The following is a 21026-nucleotide window of genomic DNA, read 5'->3' as shown; positions in this document are numbered from 1 at the left end:
GCATTATGACTACACACATTTTTACTATTTCTAAATGGAAGGAGAGGCAAAGGAAGTCAGAGGTCTTTCCTAGGAGACACTTGACCTAGAAGCTGAGCAGCCATCAATATCAAGTCAATGACTGTACCACAAGAGTTGATGAAAGCCTTGGTGAGCAGGTCTGAATGTTGTTCTTGCTTTCAAATAACTCTCCCCACACTACTCTGGATTCTGTATGCCTTCACAGGAAACAGCACCATCACATTTACAGTCACCTAGGCCTGAGTCTGTGCAGGGAGTGAAGCACCTCTTTCTGCAATCCCCAATAACCAATCAATACTCACCAAACCCTACAAATCATTTAAATATCTCTCCATTCTCTGTCCTCCCACCCCCATCTGGTCAGCCCTTGGCTGTGGCTGAATAATCTTTCTCAACTATAAATGTGATTCCATAATTATTTTTAAAGATTCCTCAGACCAGACCATTGTCAAGCCAACATAGCGCGTGAAGGCACCTGCCCCACCAAGCCTGATCTGAGTTTGCTTCAGAGGCCCCACAGAGGAAATAATCTCTAACCTCCACAAGTTGTGGCACATCCATCCAAAGCAAAATAAATAAATTTAAAATGTAAAAAAAAACACCAAAAAACAAAAAACTCAAAGATTTAAACAACAAAATGAACTGAATTTCATAAAATTAAAATAGAAAAGTGTGGTCCTCAAGAGAAATAACCCTAATTACAAAATGGATAAACAAAGTGCAGCATATATGTACAATTCAATATTAGCCAGGAAAAAAATGAAGTCATGACACATGCCACACATGGATTTACCTTGAAAACACTATGTATGCTGAGTGAAGAAAGGCAAAGGTAAAAGGTCACATGATGAATGATTTCTTGAAATGCCTAGCAGAGTCAAATCTAAAGAGCCAGAAAGCATATTACAGACTGCCAGGGGTTAGGAGATACATGTCTTGGGGAGGTAGCTGTTACTAGATTCAAAGTGTCCCCATGGTTGATAAGAGCCATTAATCTGACTGTGGTGGTGGGCTGCACAACCACATGAAAATACTAAAAAGCACTGAGTTGTTCACTTCTTGAATTATAGCTCAAGCAACGTTTTTTTTTATCCCTTTCCTTTCTCTCTTTTCCATTTTTCACCTCCCCCCTTTTTAAGACAGGAGTCAGTATTTAGCTCAGACTGACCTCAATTACATAATCCTCCTGCCTCAACCAACCAAGTACTTGGGATTGCAGTTGTGGACCGTCATGCCCAGCCAAAACCATGGCTCTGTTTGTTTGTTTGTTTGTTTGTTTGTTTGTTCTACAAATTTCCACCACCTTATCAAGACTGAGTAAAGTTCTCCTAATATTGAGGCTTTGCTTTCTCTGAACCAAAGATTGTTGGTTTTAACACCAGTATATAAGTTGTTAGATCTCTGAACACGATCCTGCCTTGTCTTTCTTTTATTTCTTTTTTTCCATTTGATTTTGAGACAGAGCTTCTGTGTAGCCCTGGTTGTCCTAGAACTCATTTTGTAGACCAGGCTGGCCTTGAACTCAGAGATTCCTCCACCTCTTCCTCCCAAGTGTTAGGATTAAAGGCGTGTGAAGCCACCACATGGCTCTTTCATTTCAAGAAGCAGTGCAAGTCCATGATTAAGGGTATGTGTAATACATATGGTCTGACTTGGCTTTGAACCCTGACTTCAGCAATTAATAAGTGAGGCTAATAATTGTTTTCTGCCTTAGTCTGCACAATAGGGGCTGAAGAGATGGCTCAGGAGTTAAGAGCACTTGACTCTCTTCTATAGTACCTGAGTTTGGTTCCCTTAGGCAGCTCATAACAGTCTCAATCTAGCTCCAGCGGATCAGACACCTCGGGCCTCCATGGACACCTAAATTATGTGCATAGACACACACACTTAGATGTAATTAAAAACAATACAAATAAATCTTAAGAAAGAAAAATGTGGTGTCTACAGTAAAAGCTATAGTTAGATGATCTAGAGTTCTTTTGCTTAGTTGGGACAGAAATCAGGAGCTAGAAAAAATGCCTATCAGACCTGACATCAATGGCTCTGGACTCTAGTATACAGTATGCCCTAAGTGTCAGTAACTCAGCATCTAGCCACTGTTGGTCAATCCTTAGCAATCAGAGCTACTCGTGCTCAGGATCTCTCTGGAACTCTTCCAATGGTAAGGCACTTGCCCCCTGCAGCTCCTCTACAGTCCTACTCTTCATTCTTTGCCTTTCTTAGTTTTCTATTATCTACAGTACTTCACCTTCCACAGTTCTCAGCTTTCCTCTTCTCCCAGGAGTTCTTTAGATGTTCTCTAGCTGCCAGGTGTGCTTAAGTCTAGCAGCCCTTGGTGTGATCTACTCTTGGTGCAACTACCTCATCCCTACTCTATCCAAGATAAAACTGTGAGTAGGTAATGAAATGACAAAAGCTTTACTGGAAACTATGCTGTAGCACAAGAGGACAATGTAAAAGAGGGAGATATTCTGAACTACCCTCATGAGACAGAGGGGGAGGACTGCCATATAGCTAGAGAAGGGCAGGACCATATACAAATACAGTCGCTGGTCTACCAGTCTGTTCAGGGCTACCTGTTTTAAGACCAGTGTAAGCTGCTACATCTGCTTTAGGTGGAAGTGTTCCTCCTTGGCCAAACAGGGAACATCTGCAAAGTGGGTGGAGATAAAAACAGCAGCTTCCACAGAAGTCTTGACAGCTGACACTGTTTCTGCAGCTGGAACAAAGTTTCTCTTAGGGGTGTCAGGATAACAGTCTCCAGGTAACTGAAGAAGTGGCTGCATGATGAACAGCAACAATGATTTCTAGAGGTGGTGGCAAGGGGTAAGAGGGGACAAGGAGGAAGACCCTGAAGTTCACCTCAAGATGACAGTAGTGGTCACCAGCTACGTCTGAGTCTCTGCCCAACCTTGAACTGCTGCTTTGCTGAACTTCAGGCCAGTTGTCACTGCACTGGTGACAAGAGAAGGTTTTGAAAGCTGTCAAGCATGCAGCTGAGCTACTCAATTTTACAAACTTTTGGCAGCATTAGTCATTTAAGAAGTGTTTGTAACAAATATCCAGGAAAATTAACATTCTTCTCCAGTAAACTTTATCTAGTACTTATCTCATAGACAATGTCTTTTTGGGAAGAAAACAAAAAGATGTCCTTGAGAGTATCTAGAACACACAAGAACACTAAAATATTAGTTGTTACTAAAACATTATAAACTTTCATCTATTTGACAAACTTTGCTAAGTATTTAATATGTGGGAAAGCCACACTGCTGAAGAGTATAAAGCATACAGTAAAGCACAAGAATAACAAACAGTCTGAGAACATTGCCAGGAGGAAGAATGTGTGTTGTGTTTGTTGTTTTTATTTTGACATCTTGCATGGCTACTGCAGAACTCTTCCATTTCATTCTACTGAAAAAAGAGGTGGCCATATTGCATCAGATTGCATTCTTATTGACCTAAATCTGGTGGGGATTTTGTTGCTGTTGTTATTAGTTTTGTTTCTATGCTATTCTGCCTAGGAAGGAGTTATGCTAGTCTATTTATACTTCTGCTATTAAAAAAAAAGAAAAAGAAAAAAGAAAGGTGGGCTGGAGAGATGGCTCAGTAGTTAAGACCACTATCTGTTCTTCCAGAGGTCCTGAGTTCAATTCCCAACAACCACAAAGTGGTAGCTTACAACCATATATAATGAGATCTAATGCTCTTTTCTGGCCTGCAGGCATGCATGCAGAGAGAACACTGTATACATAACAAATAAATAAATCTTTTTTTAAAAGGCTACAGAAAACCCAGAGATGAAGCTAGAAATTTGAATTTTTGTGGTGATATTTTGTTTATGATCTAACAAATAAAGCTTGCCTGAAAATCAAAGTGTAAAGTTAGTCACACCAGTCAGCCATACAGGCCAAGAAGTAGTGGCATACACCTTTAATCCCAGAAGCCACACTAGTTAGCCATAGAAGCTGGAGAGTGGTGGTGCATGCCTTTAATCCCAGCACTAGAGACAAACATAAGACGGGTGGAGAAAAGAATCTGAGAGTTCATGGCAACAGGATGGTCCTTTCAGTCTGAGGTAGAGGTAAGATCTAGTGGCTGGCTATTTTGCTTCTCTGATCTTCAGCTTTAACCCCAATATCTGTCTCTGGGTTTTTATTACTCATGCTACAAATTTTGCCTTTGAGAACTAATAGTCAGCTGCAAAATCAGGGTATCTCTAGGAAGAATGTGAACAGTAGGTGCTACCCCCAAACATACAAAGGACAGAGCGGTGGAGGCATCACTAGTCTCACAGATGAGTTCAGAGGTCAAGTTCAAGGAAGAGAATGGTGCTGAATGTGACCTTAACTCACCAGAGATAATAACAAACCTAAGAAAATAAATACATCACAAGGAAAGGAGGTTAGAGAAGGAAACTGAGGTAAGGTCTATCCCCAGAGAGAGGTAGCACTCTAGCGGAACCACATGTAAGTAAAGGAGCAGCACCCCAAAGAGGATCTGGCTTACACCGACAAACCATCCTTCCTTAATCCACCACTTTAGGATCAGAGACCTGCTGGGGAAAACAGGCACAAATGCCAAAGGCATGTGATGAGGGATCCACAGACATGCTGGCTGTACAGTTTAATCTTCATGAGCTTTCATCTCATGTCCTGTTTTCCTTTGGGAATGGGCTCCTGCAGTATAATTACTGGAATCCATGGTTTGTTAGGGATTAGTGGGTACTCTGCAGTGGGGATACACTGAGCCCTCAGTCTGTGCTACAATTTGGATATGGTTTGTCTTCACCCAGACTCATGCTGAAATTTTACTTCCAGTGGTGGTGGTATTAGGAGTAGTTACAGACAATCTTAACTGTCAACTGAACTAGATTTGGAATTACCATGGAAACACATGTGTAACTATGAAGTATATCTATGAAGACATTTCCAGAAAGCTTTAACTGAAGAGGGATGACATACGTACCCTAAATACAGATGGCACTATCTCCTGGGCTGCGGTCTAGGATTGAATACAGAGAAAGCAAAATGAGCAACAGCATTCATCTTTCTCTGCTTCTGGACTACACGGTGAGTCCTGTAGTCCATGTGTTCCTGTTGCCATGCTCCTCCTCTTGTGATGGATGGTACCCTCAAACTGTGAACCCAAATAAATCCTTCCTTTCTTAAGTGTTTATTATATATTTTTACCCAGCCATGAGAAAAGTAATTAATACCAGAGGTAAGGCCTTTTAGGGGTGACTAGAGGGGGCACTGCCCTCGTGAATATATGGGCGCAGTCTCATGGGATCTCTCTTGCTCAAGGGGCCGTTAGAAAGGGAAGGTGGTGGCTCTGTCCACTCTCTCACACATGCTTTCTCACATAGGTATTTTCTTCTTCCCATTCTACTATAAGTAGAAACCACACAGAGCCCTCACCAGACACAGTTGCTTGACTTTAGACTTCCAACATCTTGAACTAGCAGATCAAATAACCCTTTCTTTTCTGAATTACTGAGTGTCAAGTATCTGTTAAAGCAACAGAAAACAAAACTTAAGAGGTCTGGGACTTGCTTCTTCAGTGTTGATGTAAAAGACTCATAGAGCAGTACTCTCTTACGAAAGGCAGTGCAATATCACAGACCTGAAATCTTAATACCTATAAAGGAATCTGTGGAAGGAGTATTACACCTCATGTAGTTTCTCCCTTAGATGCTTAACTAAACACTGGCTAGACTCCTATAGTCAGTACATAATAATTCTAGTTGGAACAAAATCAGTAAATATGAGCTAAGTGGATTACAGTTTAATTATTTAAAAACAGCTTTAAGTGTACATTTCTGTGTTGTGCTCTATAGAAAGCATACATTTTCCAAGTCCTCCAAACATTAAATTTATACAAGAAAACTCTAGAATTTATTGCCTTTACTTTGGCTAAACTACAAGAGAAGGCAAATTTATACCTTTAAATCCAAACAAGGTAGGGTAAAGTTAAAGAATTTTACTCAAGAAATAAGGAAGGAAAAAAATTATAAAAATTCTTTTACAAAGCTGGGCAGTGGTGGCACAAGCTTTTGATCCCAGCACTGGGGAGGCAGAGGCAGAGGCAGGTGGACCTCTGTGAGTTTGAGGCCAGCCTGGTCTACAGAGTGAGTTCCCGGAGAGCCAGAGCTACACAGAGAAACCCTGTCATGGGAGGGGGAATATGTTACAAATGGAACTTTTACACTAATCTAACTGGTTTACTGTATTTGTAAACTATGTCACATGTACTATGTTCTTTTATACAGAAAGATGAGATATTATAAGCCTGTCAATATAGGTTTGTATGCATACCCTGGTATATATCAACTGAGAAAAATGTCTAAAATGTCTAAAAAATGTCTAAAATGTTGGTAGATTTCCCTCCAAGTGGTAGGATTAAAGGCAATGCCTGTTTTCTTTTCTATAGTTTACTAAATCTTCTGTAATGAATATAACCATTTGTTTAGAAAAAAATAAGCTATTTAAGATATCAAATTACTTAGCATTTATATTTAGTGTAAAGCTAATCAAGATGTCAGACACAGATTTTCAAAAGGAAAAGATTAAAAAAGGTCTGTAGGGAACTGGAGCTAGCTCAACATTTTAGAGCACTTGGAGAGGACATGGATACTATTCCCAGCATCCGAATGGCAGCTCACAACCATCTGTAACTCCAGTTTCAGGGGATCTGATGCCTTCTTCTGACATCTGTGGGCACCAGGCACATGAGTGATGTGGATACATACATACAGGTAAAACACTCGTACATATAAAATAAAATAAATCTTAAAAAAATGTTTTTAAAAAGGTCCACCTGGGAGAGTAAACATTTCACAGAACAGGTAATGAGTAATCTATAAACAACAAACGAGAACATTCTTACTTTACAAGGTGACTTAAAGCTTCATTTATCAACATATAATTCAAACAAGCACCTTCAATAAAATACCTGTGGATTTACAACACAGACACAACCTACACAGCCTACCACCAAGACCATAAGACAGCTGAGTACAGAACTGGGTTGCAACTGACTGATCCTAAAACAGTCAGACAACAGGCAGAAATCTCCTCAGGAGCTCACAGCACAATCTGCTTTTTGGAACACCAGCAGCTATGAAATAAGGTGGGAAGATGCTTTCTCTCTCTCTCCCCAGCAGCACTCCAAGTCATGGACAGGGCCAGAAAGACAGAACAAGAAGCCAGAAGCACTGAGTCAGATGACTGTCGCACAATCACTACCAATAAGCTTGTATCATCACATAACAATATTCCATCCAAATCAAAGAGTTATTTTTAAAATGATAGCTAGGACCACTTATTTCATCTTGAGCTCTGAGCTAAAATAATTCCAGGAAATGATTAACAGATCTGAATGACATAATTTAGTACCAGGTTTTGGCAAGGGCTCAAGGAAGCAAGTACTCTCATGAACTGGTGGGAACAAATTGGCATATTATTTCTGGCGGGCAATTTGGCTAAATGTGTTGAAAGTCTTTAAAATGTTTATACTCTTTGACTCACTAAGTCAACGTCTAGGAATTTTTCCTGAAGAAATAATCAGAGATATAAAAAATTTACTTTTAATATTCTAAGACCAGAAGGAACATAAACATTTAGTAATACACACATGGCAAGAACAGTGGACTAGTGAATATAAAAGTTACGTGATAAACCCTAGCTGGCATTTAAAACAACATTTAAAATAGCCATGCTGAGAATATGCTCAGAAAGCATTAAATGCATCAAAAAATCAATGTATACAGGGTGGCTCTAAATTTTATTTTATCCTATTTTTGTGTGGTACTAAGAATCAAATTAAAGCCTCAAGGATGCCATGAAAGCATCTACCAGAGACACATCCCATCCCTGACACTCTTCATAACTACATCATACCATTTGATATAATTCACTATATTTCCATTAATTTTTGAACTATCTGTACAGAAATCTGAGTGTTTTCCTTTGGAATCCCCAGTGTCAATCTGTCTAAATTCTAATAGATCTTCAAACTAGAATGCTTATTTCACAAATACAGCTGAAAATTGATTCTATTTGCTCCATGATTTTAAGGTCTCGAAGAGAAATGTCAACAAATACTAGTTGAGAGCCCTCTCCTTACCTTTGCTAGCAGGCTGGAAACATGTTTAATTTCACCATTTGCCTTTAGCAATTCTTGTCTGAGCTCTGTGAAAGACAGCTGCAATTGATCTTTCTCAGCTCGAACCACTTTCAGCATTTCCTGAACCTCAAAGTTCTCTGCTATCTGTCCCATGGTACTGCTGGCCTCTACAGCCTTTTGCTTATCAGCCTCCAAATGAGCCTTCAAGGACCCATTCTCCATTTTCAAGCCTTCCAAGGTAACTCTACATTCCTCCAAAGTTTTAGCCATCGCACTATTATTACACCGTTCGTGTTCTAGGAACCCATTCAGCTTTTCATTTTCTTCCTTCAGGTGCTTAATCATGTCTATAGCTCCTTGGTTTTCTTCCTCAACCTTCCGTAGGCTACAGGTCAACTGCTGCTGAATGTTGAGCAGCTTCTCTCTTTCAAAGCGGCTCTTCTCAAGAATATCTGTGCATTTCTGCTCCAGCTCAAGGATTTTTTCTCCTTGGGCACTAGGCTCCTCATTCTTCACTCGTTCTTGTAAAAGGTTGATCAGTTTCTCATTTTCCTGACTCAGCTGTTCTGCCCTCTCCCGGTGTTGGTGGAAGGAGGTCTCTAAAATGGTCTTCTCATCCACCAGCTTCTCATTCTCAGCTGTCAGTTCCTGCACCATCTGCTGCTGGTCTGACAGTTCCTGCAAAGTAGCCTGCAGCTCTTCAGCAGTACTGTGTTGATTCTCTTCCATCTTTTGTATCTTCTCAGTTAGAGATGCCAAGGACAGCTCACTAGCATTGTTTGGGGAGCTCCCAGTAGGGGAGCACTTGGAGCCCTTAAAAGAGTTGCTGGTGGCTGACAGAGGCCGAGATGGGGTGTCTGCAGTGATATGCTCAAAATCTGAGGCATCGGGTGACAGAGAGGCTTTAGTGACATCACTGCTTGAAGACCCCGATGTCCGCAAAGCACTTCCATGTGTGCTTCTCCTATACTCATCAGTTTCACTGGACAACTCATTTCCAACTGGGCTTCCGAAGCTGGACTCTTGGGTTATGGATGTTGGGCAGCTGCTGTCACCAGTGTGACTTGCTGCCCCTTCTGAATTTGGTGACTGCTGAAGGTAAGTCAGTTTCTCCTTCAAGGCCTGGTTTTCTTCCTCTAGGTCAGCAAGCTCTTTCTGAAAGGTCTTATTCTTCTCCTCCAGGGTTCTTAGCAAAGGTTCTGTGTCACCTACTGGGGCTGTTCCCTCTGCACTTGGATCTGATGCATTGGAGTCCTCAGTGCTCAGGGCCCACCTTTCTTTACATTTTTTTAGTTCACTTCGAAGCCTGTTGATTTCACTGTCTTTGGTTTTGGCTTCTGCCAGAAGTTCCCGAACCTGGGACTCCAGTACTGACTTCTCTGTGCCCTCATACTCTTGCTTAGGTTTTGCAGAGGTGGTCTTCAGGTGCTTGGTAGGAGTGGGAGTGCAGGAAGAAGTTGGACTAGAGCCCAACTTCTTTGAGCTGGAGGGACCACGTGGCACAGACCTCTCTCTTGAGACAGTTACTGAGAGTTCCCTCGGAGCTGGAATGCCTGTCCGTTTGGTAGTTGGAACAGCCCCTAAAGACAAAAGATGAAGAAAAAAAATTGAAAAAAAAAAGAAAAGAAAAGCAGGCATTTTTAATGAAACTCAAATGTCTTCAAAACATGGCATAGAGGATGCACAGCTGTCACTATTCATCCAATACTTCCTCCTCTAGACAGTTACTCTGTCTTGAGTAGGGTCTCAAGGGTACCTCTTCCCATGGGCCTGTGTACTAAGGAAAGCAGACTTAGCCTAAGCGATCCAGAACAATCCTATCCCCACCACAGTTGGCGGTTCAAAGTAGAGCCACACAGCTCAATTAAGATCTATGGATACAACCAGGAACCCAAAGCTGCCACACTGGGCAGAGACTCAGACAGAGAACTGCTTAACCCTCAAGAGAAGCTGCTTCTTGCAGTAGACGGTAATTAACAAAGAGATCCACAACTGGACAATGTGCAAAGAGTAAGCAACTTTGGAGCAGTCAGCCCTAAATGGGATGTCTTTACAAAACCCCTCCCTTCAAGGCTAAGGGATCTATGTGGAAGAGGTGGTGGAAAGATTTTAAGAGCCAGAGGTGGTGGATGACTTCAAGGAAACAGTATTTACAGATCTAACAGGACTGACAGATATATGAACTCACAGACTGACAGTATACATAAGTTCTACATAGATTCAAACCAGACAAAATCCTAGCACTGAAAAGGGGAAGTAGGCACAGAGTACTACCCTTTACCAAGAAACTATCTGCAATTGATATCTGTTGGGAAAGAACAAATTAATTTCCTCCAACACAATGACACTGGGCATATCAATCACACTCCGGGGCAGGCTCCATGAACTCCATGCTTTTTTTATGCACATTTTTTATCTTATTGATTTTTTTGTTTGTTTGCTTAACTGTTATGATTTCCATTTTTGTTGTTGGTTTTTTAAAGAGGGACCTGAAAGGAGCTGGTGAGAGGAAAGAATATGATCAAAATATTCTTACGTAAAAATTTTAGGAGATCTACAAATACTAGAATAAATATTTTTTAAAGGGGTTCAGGGACAGGCTAGTAAACACCACTAGCCATCAAGAGAAAAGCACATGGTGTGGGAAGGATTGGCAACCACTCTGCCATCCTGTGAGAAGGGTAGAACTCTGTGGTACAGAAACAAGGAAACCAAATTCTTAGTGGCATCATATCAACCATGGAGCTTGACCTATTGCTGATCTTTCAGTTACAACAGCTGGTTTACATGTTTCCTATAAGTCTCTGAATTAGGCTCTCTATAACTTGCAGCTTAATACAGCTACAAGTAGATAATGCTGGGAACTAAATAAAATAAAGGTTTATTTACATTTCCTAATGACTTTTTTGATTTTTTGAGACACGATTTCTCCATGGCTTTGGAGGCTGTCCTGGAACTAGCTCTTGTAGACCAGGCTGGTCTCAAACTCACAGAGATCCACCTGTCTCTGCCTCCCAAGTGCTGGGACTAAAGGCGTGCGCCACCATTGCCCGGCTTCTAATGACATATTTTAACTGAAGGCAACTTCGAGGTAGGAAGAGGGGTTTGGGGATATAGCTGAGTAGTAACACACTTGCCTAGCATGTCCAAGGCCCTGCATTTCATCTTCAATGAGGTAGAGAAGGTAGGAGAAGGGAGGACTCTAACAAGGAATTAGACAACAGAATTGGCATTTGGGAGGCAGAGGCAGGCATACGTCTGAGTTTGAGGTCAGCCTGGCTTACAAAGAGAGTTCTAGGACAGCCAGAGCAATACAAAGAAACCCTGTCTCAAAAAAGAAAAAAAAAGAAAAGAAAACAGAATTGGTGTGCTCCTTTATATTCATAGAAAAACAAGAACAAATGGGATATGGATTTGGAATAGCTACAAATTTTAAAAAAGAGATTCATAAAACAGAGAAATAAAACAGAATTTAGAATATTACTATGAGAAATGTAAGTTCAAGGAGTTTTGGGTTTTTTATTTTACTACATCATGGAGAATGCCAATAATATCTAGGAGTAAAAACATTTAGAGTTTACACAGGGGTCATAGGAAAATGAAGACTCTGAACTTAAAATTAATAACCGTAAAGACCTCTGGAGTCTGGGCTAACTGCTATAGCCTGGTCTCTAATCAGGTAAGATCCCAGATATGACCCATCTCTTCCTCTGTGTAGTGTAGGAAGGGGTGTAGAATGCACCCTTGTGGTCACAGTCTAGTGTTAAGACACTCAAGAGTCCAGCCTGGCCTAGGTTGCCAAAAGAGGAAGCAGCAGCTAATCTCAACACAGCAATGACAATGGGCAGCAAATGGCAGTCATTGCTAAGTCCTACAGAAACTCAGTCACAATACTATTTTTTAAAAAAAAAACAAAAAACTAATCCTTTTTTTAAAATTATGTTTGATCTAGAGAGATGGATGAGCACTTGTTGCTCATGCAGAGGACCCAGGTCAGTTCTCAGCACCCACATGGTGGCTCACAACTATCTGTAACTCCAGTTCCAGGGGATCTAATACCCTCTTCTAACTTCTACAGGCAGGGCACTAAGCCCTCATGTGATGCACATTCATAAAGATAAATAAGTGTAAAATATGCTCTTCAGACACTGAGTACCGTAGCAGCCTTCTAAAACTTGTACTCATCTAGTTAATTTGCTTACATCACACTAAATTAGTCAATAAAGAAAAGGTTTAATTATTCTTATAAAATGAAGATTGCAACCACTCAGCAATAAAATGTTTTTGTAACACCAATCCTCTAGAATGAGGTCATCTTGGAGAGGGCCATGGTAAAGAATGGAAGATCACTAATGCTTCAGAATAACTGTCCATCCAACACGCAAACGTGCAGATCTAGGATTATCACAACAGTATCTGTCATTCCTTAAATATCACATAAATGAGGCTCCTCTTCCTTCCTTCCTTCCCCCATTCTCTTTCCTCATTTAGTCATTTGTTGCTTTTCCTTCCTTTTGATGCCAAAGTTTAGTCTGTACTCCTTATAATTATTACCCGTGCCTTGAATAAACCACTCAAAATTTAACAGCAAACCAAAGTTTATTTATGAAATATACCCAGTATGTTGTGAAATATGCAAATATTTGTTGCATCTATTCCTTTTTCTTTGTTAAAACTACACAGCTCTTTCCTCTAAGGCTTTCTGTACCTCTGCATTTTCTCCATTCTGTCTAAGGGCCTTCGAATCATATTTAAATTCTCCCTCCTCTTTTCTTTCTGCAACTGACCAACTGGCCAGAAAATCCTATCAACAGTTTTAGAAGTGCCCTATACTGTTCCTTTCCTTTTGTCTTGTTCCAAACCTAGAATGTTTTATGTGCATGTCTGAGGTCTCAGGTCTCCCTGACTCCAACCTCCCATACCTTTGGGACAAACTAAACAATCAGTTAAGCATCTCATCTGTATTTCTGTACCAGAATCTCTGTTTTTTTGGTTGTTATGTTTTGTTTTCAGATAGGATCTCACTATGCAGCTCTGGCTGGCCTAGCACTCTCTATGTAGACCAGGCTAGCCCCAAACTCCTAAGAGATCAGCCTGCTTCTGCCTCCCCAGTGTTAGAATTAAAGGCACGTGACACTATGCCCCGCCAGAATCTGTTTCTTAGACAAGTCTGTGCTAACAGCAGACTTCATGTCCTGACCATTATACCCAACCTCATTTACTTCTTCACTATCAACACACCCAGGAAACTCTAGTCAGTATCTTTGACATTATACATGGGCAAAGACTTTTCAGTGTGGCTGCTTTCTGGTACCCACCTTCCTGACTGGAGCCCCTCACCCATGCTCAGTAAGTAAGCCCAACAAAGTCGTCAGTACCCTAGAGTAAACTCTGATGAAATTGAACTCTGGTTTGTCTTTGAGATCTTAGCAGAGGGGACACACATTGCTTAGCTCCTCCTCCCCACCTGGGAGAAATTTCTTACAACAAACAGTAAATTCACTTGTTAATGATATCTTGTCTTGTGGTATTCAGAAAGAGAAACAGTAAATAAAATAAAATGGTAGAAGGATGTAATAACAGAAATTGTTTTACTAAAGGAAAAGAAAAAGAAATACATACAGTAAATTATTTCAGAGGTTTCAGAGTGGAACATGGATTCTGTCAGGACCTGGCCTAGAAACCACTAGTGTTCCATCTGGCAAGGAATGTGGCTGCATTCTGCCTGAGTCCTGAAAATTGGAGTTAAACTGAATTCAAAATTAATGGACTAATTTGTTTTGTGGGAGATATTTCAAGAGAGCACAGCACTCAGACTGTAGCATAGCTACTGCTCACTGCTGTCATAGCTAAACCTGCCCAAACACTACCCTAGGTAGCCATTTTTTACCAAGGTACCCAGATTTATAGTGAGTAGAAAGTGGAGGAGAAAGGAGTTAAAGTTCAGGACAGGGAGGAAACAGACAAGGGGTGGGGGGGGTGGGGGGTGGGGGATACAGTTGTTTAAGACAAAGGTGAGTGATGCTAAGAAGAAGCTTCTGGCTTTATGGTGGGACACAAGGGGAGGAGCCTGACCTCACCAACTGAGAGCTCCACGGCATAATGTAAACTTCATTTGAGAGTGCCTGCAAAGAGCCATAAGGGTACTTCTTAAGCTCTAAGCAGCCTGTCACCATCCAAATAGTGCTGGTTTTGAAGACTTGCAAAATGCAAAAAGGGGGAGATCAAGAAGGCTTGTACTGAGATTCTAGAAAGTTGCTGAGGCAGGTGATATGCAGCAGGGTCAAATTCCCTCCATGGAGCTCCTGAACAGGGTGTGAGTGAGACTGTGAAAATGAAGCTCAAGTCACAAAAGTTGCAGAAATTCCAGGGTGTTGTAAATGTCAGGAATGTGGGAAATTCATCAAGGAAAGTCAGGCTAGGAGAGGAGTCACATGTCTTCCCAAACCCTCACAACAGACTTGAAATGATGAGGCTATCCAAGCCCACTGGAGCCCCAAGGATGCCATCACAAACTCCATATACAAGACACACAGCTACAGGTTTGTGGGTCTTTAGATCTTGTCTTTCCTTGCTGTGCACTGCCCCCCAATTCCTCCCTTTTAGAATAGGAATGTTTACTCAGTGCCTTTGTATACTGGGTGTAACTTTTTTTTTATACAGAGGCTCAAAGTTATGAGTTTGCCATTTTGGACTTTTGAACAGCATCAAAAATGTAAGACTATGGGGACTTCAGAGAATGAATTGAAAGCACTATTGTATTATAAGCTAGCTGTGAGTCTATAGGGGCTAGAGGTGGCGTGCCATGGTTTAAATGTAAAGTGCCTCCCACAGTATCATGTGTTTGAACACTAGGTCCCCAGATGGTAGCTCTGCTTTGAGAGGCTGTGGAACCTTTAAAAGAAATATGTTACTGGGGACAATCTAAGGACTATATAGCTAGCTCTGGTTTGGCCTGGCCCTTCTTTTTCCCTCCCCCTTTCTATCTTCCCATCTGCTGTGACAGTTTCACCAGTCCCAAGTTCAGATGCCAAGGCTAAAACTAATAAAGCCTTCTCAAAAGCTGTTTTGTTTATTTTTCCCCATGTATTTGTAAAAACAAATGACAATGAATAGTCACAAGAAAAATAACTACTACAGATACTCAGATGCAAGTATGGAAACCATGTCTAGATTAGGTTCAAAGGGTTAGAGTGCCACAGAGGGAGTTTCCTTTATAGAACATCTAATTGAATAATATGAAAAAATTAAGATAAAACAAAAGTAGTGAAAAGCCACAAGAACTTTACTCAACATAGGAGCTGTATAAAATAGGCAATATAACTATAAACTATGACTTCACCCTGAAAGAAATAAGAGAGACAGTGTCACAATAACATCAATACTACATAAACTGTCTACACACAGAGCATGGGAGACTATTCCCAAAATCATTTGAATATTATGCTTAAAGGTGAAAAAAAAATAAAGTACAAGGAAATTAAGAAACAGATGACAACGGAGAGAGAGTTGGCAGGCAGAGAAAATAATAGCATTAATAGCTACCCTGGCCTTACAAATACAGAATCAAAGATACTACATACAGCTGACACACTAGAAATAAAGATGTAATACATTACTAAAAATGACAACCAGCTGGGTAGTGTTGGCATACACCTTTTAATACCAACACTTGGGAGGCAGAGGCAGGCAGATCTCTTTAGTTCAAGGCAGCCTGATCTACAGAGAAAAGTTCCAGAACAGCCAAAGCTACACAGCCAGGGCTACACATAGAAAGCCTGTCTGTGTGGAGGGGAGGAGGATGACAAAAAAAGGACTAAAAACAGTGATATTATGACAGTGACAGTGATATTATAACAGTGTGAGAAGATACAAAGTTAAATGCTCATCTATCATAACAAGGGAAAAAAACATAAATTTGAAACTTTAACAATAGCAATGTCAAGAGAAGACAAGCCACAGTCAGAGAGATAATACTTGCAAATGACATCTGATAAAGGATGTCATTCACAGTATATAAGGAACTCGTAAAGCTTAATAGTAAGAAAACTGTCTGCTTAAAAATGCATAAAAGTTCTGAGTAGATACCTCATCAAAACCAAACAAGATACATAGGTGAAAAACAGGATTTTTAAAAAGCTCCACAGAACATCATTAGTGGATTGCAGATCACAACAGTGAAAGCTGGGTGTGGGTGTTCACACCTGTAATCTCAGCTACTGGTGAACTGACACAAAATACCTGCCAAGTGTTTGAAGATAGCCTGAACTACATGTGAGACCCTGTCTTAAAAAGAAAACAAAAACCCCAAATAACAGTGTGATACCATTATACACTAATCACAACGACTAAAACCTCAATCAGTGAAAACATCAAATGCTGCCAAGGCCATATGTTTTAGTTTCTTTTCTGCTGTGATAAAACACACTGATGAAAGGCAGCCTAGGGGACAAAGGGCTTATTTTAGATCACAACTCTATATTACAGTCCATTCTTGTGGGGAAGCCAAGGCAGGAACTTAAAACAGCTAGTCATATCCACAGTCAAGAACACCAAGAATGAATGCATGCATGCCTACCCATATCCAGCCCCCCTCTCTGCACTTAACACACCAAGACCCAACCCCTGAGAATGCTGCAGCCCACTTTTAGGCTGTAACATAATCAAAACAATCCCCCCAAAACATGCCCTCCTGATCTAGACAATTCCTCATTAAGACTCTCTGGTGACTCTAGACTGTGTCAGTTGACAAAAGTGGCCAACAAAGTGTGGAAGCAACGGCAACTCTCATTGTTGGTGGAAACCTATATGTTACAGTGAAGACACTTCAGTGGTTTCTTGCAAACTGTATTAAACTAAACAACTCTTACATTACATGATTCAATAATACACTACTGACTTAACCAAAATATTATATCCACACAAAAATTCATATATGGATATTTTTAGTAGCTTACTCACAATGACCAAGACTGGGAAGCAACCAAAATGTCCTCAGTGGGTGAATGTATACTATTTATTTTTTCATCTGAGTCAATATGAATTTTATTAACACACATTTGTCAAAGTCTGTACAAACCAAAAAATTCCTATGTTTTAAAATGTCCATTATTACAAACATACAAAGAAACGGAAGGTGTTACCAAAAGTTACTCAGTTTCATGGTAAAATGCTGTCATGATTTAAAAAACAATCAACATTTCAAGACTGAGGTTTACTCTTTACCGTTCAGGAGCTCATGGCAGTTTAGAAAATGTGTAGGTTTGCTAAGTATTAAATGTTAAGATCTTTAAAAAAGATTTAGTATAAAAGTAAATGAGCATCTGTGTACTGTCACACTTCACATCCACAATTTTTCAGTCTTACATTTTAAGAAACCGTGACTGTCATTCTTTTTCTACCATCTTTTCCCTACAGTCAACACAAATGCATCTGAAAAACAGGCTATGGTTGATAGTTATCTTTACCTCAAAGTTTCTCATTCAAAAAGTTACAAAATGTTTCAGTACAGCAGTTTTCCCTGCTTAGAAGGGAAAACTGCATTCCCTACCACAGTGACATATAAATACATGGTCCTTCCAGTCTTCTGTCGGAAAGAGCCCTCATGTCCGTATCTGTTCATCTGTGTGCATGAGTCTCTTCTGACAATACAATCACAAACTACAGAGCCCCTGCTGGGAACAGTGACCTCAGCTATCCAACACTGGTGGATGTGGTACAAATGCCACCTGTCTTCATGATCGGCTCTAATTCTGGCACCATTTGCACTGATTCCAGGGTTGGTTCTGTGTCATGGCACAGAATGTATACTATTTAATATTATATAATGTTTACAAAAAAAAGAGCCACTGAGCTATGTTGGTCAACTCTCTGTCACTGTAACAAATCCCTAAGATAATCAACTTATTAAGATAAGAGACTTACTATGGTTTAGTCTTTGAGGTTTCAGTCTATGAGAGGTTAGTCCCATTGGTTTTGGCTTATGGTAGCCTATAACCATAATCTCAGGAAAAACCATTCGCCTAGTCAGGAAAGGTTGGAAAGGGTTAGAGAACAGTGCCCATAATCTCTTTCAATGGCAGAGCACACCCCAAAACCTGAGGGCCTCCTTTTAGGCCCTACCTTTCCAGTTTCCACCTTTAATGTGGAATTTTAGGGGATATTTATCCAAACAAAAAGCACAAATTAAAAAAGGCATGGAAGAACTTGAAAGGACACATTAGTGAGTAAAAGAAGTCAATCTGGTAAGGCTGCATTCTGTTCGGTTGCCATATTTAACATTCCAGAAAACACAAAACTATGACAGCAGGAAACAAACAAACAAAAGCCCTACTATCAATAGAGCTCAGGAGAATGAACAAACAAACAAAGCACAGAAAATGTTCTGCATGGAGCTAAAATGATGGATACATGTCATCCTACAGTTGTCCAAGAACATATACCACCAAGATCAAACTCCAGTGTAAACTATGTGATGTACCAACACAGGTTCACTAACATAAACATACCAGTCTGGGGAGGGTGTTGATAATGGAAGGTTGTATACATATGTGAGCAGGAGGTGTTGTACTTAAAATTGATCTAGAAAATAAAATGTATGTACACATTTATTTATTCTTTTATTCATTTATTTATGGGGAGTGCACATGCCACAGCACAAGTGTGGAGATCACAAATTTTAGGAGTTGGTTCTCTCCTTCAGCTGAGACTTATAAGGGGTGAGTGTGTTCCAGGGATCAAACTCAGGTCATCAGGCATGGTGGCAAGGGTTCTTCTCAGAGCCATCTCTCTGGCTGCCTGTGTCTGTATTCTAAATGGCAGTAATAAACATAATCAAATAATTGCCTCTGAGAAGGACACACATGAAAAAGTAAGGCAGCTCTGGTCTGTGCTCTCATCAACCCCAGTCCTCTCTCATTCTAACCCGTGCATATACCACCAGTACAATCAAAGTAAGAAAAAGCAATGTGAGCACTGCAAATCCAGTGTGGAGGCAGGCAATCAACAATCAGTTTTACAGGCAGCACTGAGCCTTTGGACTTAGAACAAATGAGATTTAAAAAAAAAAAAAAAAAAAAAGTCTAAGACAATCCTCCGGGCACTCTGCTATAAGGAACTATGTTACCACCTTGCAGCCCCACCTTAACTTTGTAAGAAGGGCTTTTCCAGGGCTGGGCTGCCTTTAGGAATCTTGGTATAGTGCTTTCTAGAGATACACATTCTCCAACTAAAGTTAGAGACCAATCTGAAAATCAAACAGAAGGGAAAGCATAAGAGTTCTACATTCATCCAAAATAACTGAATTACTTGCTCACTTTGTTAGAAACAAACAGTAACTTCAATGTTTAGAGATGTTTTTGTAAAAAGATAACTGAATCATTTTATGAATGCAAAATCAATTTCACTCATTCTGCTTACACAGGATTTGGGCCAGAATGTAAAACACTTGTAAATATACATATTCCTCTTTCCCAAATGCTCACTCTACACCATGGCCACTATGAACAGCACTCCAGAAGGGAGGGGGGGATACAGCTTCTGAACAAAAGACCCCTAACACTCAGAAGGGGGTTCCAGCCTGAAGAGGCCACAGTGACTGCTCTGTGCTGGGTTACAGTAAGGCACAGGAGGACACAAAGCAGCAGTGTGTAAGCAAAGATAATGCTATGGTCTGACCACTCACAGGGAGCCCACACACTGGCTGCTCTTACTCATCTCCAAAAGCCAAAATGCAAACTGACTCTCAAAAAGCAGCTTCCAATGTACAACAGTCCGAAAAATGCAGGGGCGCCTAACCTCAGAATTCATTCTACTTGGGTCGGCCTCTCCCAAGCACTGTGTAGAGGCCAGCAAGATCCCCAGTGCCTGACTCCAAAGCTTGGCACCTCTGAAGAGAAATCCCTCAGCATTGTGTGAAGATAAAGCACATGGTCTCCAGGCAGCAAACACCAAGAATAAGAAGCTGTGTGTTTGGGGGTTGGGGTACTTTCGTGAATGAAAAGATCTGCTTCTCCACATGCAGCCTTGCTTTAAGGAGAGATGGGAAAAGCTTGACCCCCAGTTTTGTGATGTTCCATGCAAGTCAGAGCTAACTAGTATAGATCACAATGGGCTTCTATGCCTGGCTCGAAGTAGCTATGTATGTCAAGATCACCATGACCTACACCCCCTACCCAGTGCTTTGATTTTCAAAGCATTTTCACACACACACTTACTGAGGCTCATAAAATTCAACTGACAGAAGGGATTTTTGTCTTGCTCAGGTCTGATTTTGTTTTGAGTCAGGAGCTTGTTAAGTTGTCCAGGCTGGCTCTGAAACTTTTAGACACGGATAATCCCCTGCCTCAGCTTCTCCAGCAGCTGTGATTACTGACATGTACTACTGTGCCTAGTTTTAGAAAAGCATTATTACCATCACCTTACAGATGATAAAGCTGGGGGTCTGAGAGGTTTCACCATTTGCCCAAGTGCCACACAGTAAGTCTTCTGATACCTAGGAAAGTTAAAATCGTCTACATTCAGAACTAGAAGACACAAAAATAGCATAGCCCCATCTTTCATACAAAGTAGCATCAATGCATCTAACTTCTGCTATTTGCTGAACCCTCATGCTCCAGTCACCACTGAATACTCTGAGTGAAAAAGAACCTAGCCCCAGGTTTGTCCAGCTCACAGTTGGACAATCCTTCTTTATCTGAAGCTGAAATCTGTCTTCCTTATCATGCTACACACTGTTTCCAGTTTTGGAAGAACCTGGAACCACAAAGAATAAACTGACTGCCTCTTCCACATGATCTCTGGGTTTATGGAGGTAGTTTTCTTTACTGTTGATCTTCTATTCTTCAAAGCAAGCATCCCTAATTCTCCCCATGGGCCTCACA

The 21026-nt window shown here is 40.7% G+C and overlaps 1 protein-coding gene across 4 annotated transcripts in view; it reads right to left on the bottom strand.

Annotated features, from left to right (window-relative positions):
* The window catches only part of Specc1 (sperm antigen with calponin homology and coiled-coil domains 1), a 268476-nt gene that overhangs the window by 109774 nt on the left and 137676 nt on the right, over positions 1-21026 (bottom strand). For all 4 annotated transcript variants that reach the window (XM_027427222.2, XM_027427224.2, XM_035447835.1 and 1 more), the window contains one exon: positions 8146-9725. In XM_027427222.2, coding sequence (XP_027283023.1) covers positions 8146-9725 — 1580 coding nt within the window. The remainder of the gene's footprint in view (positions 1-8145; positions 9726-21026) is intronic.

This window comes from Cricetulus griseus, chromosome 7 (genome assembly GCF_003668045.3).
Source record: "Cricetulus griseus strain 17A/GY chromosome 7, alternate assembly CriGri-PICRH-1.0, whole genome shotgun sequence".
NCBI classification, from domain to species: Eukaryota; Metazoa; Chordata; class Mammalia; order Rodentia; family Cricetidae; genus Cricetulus; species Cricetulus griseus.
Note: the sequence above shows the minus strand (reverse complement) of the source record. Positions and strands in the feature narration are given on the sequence as shown.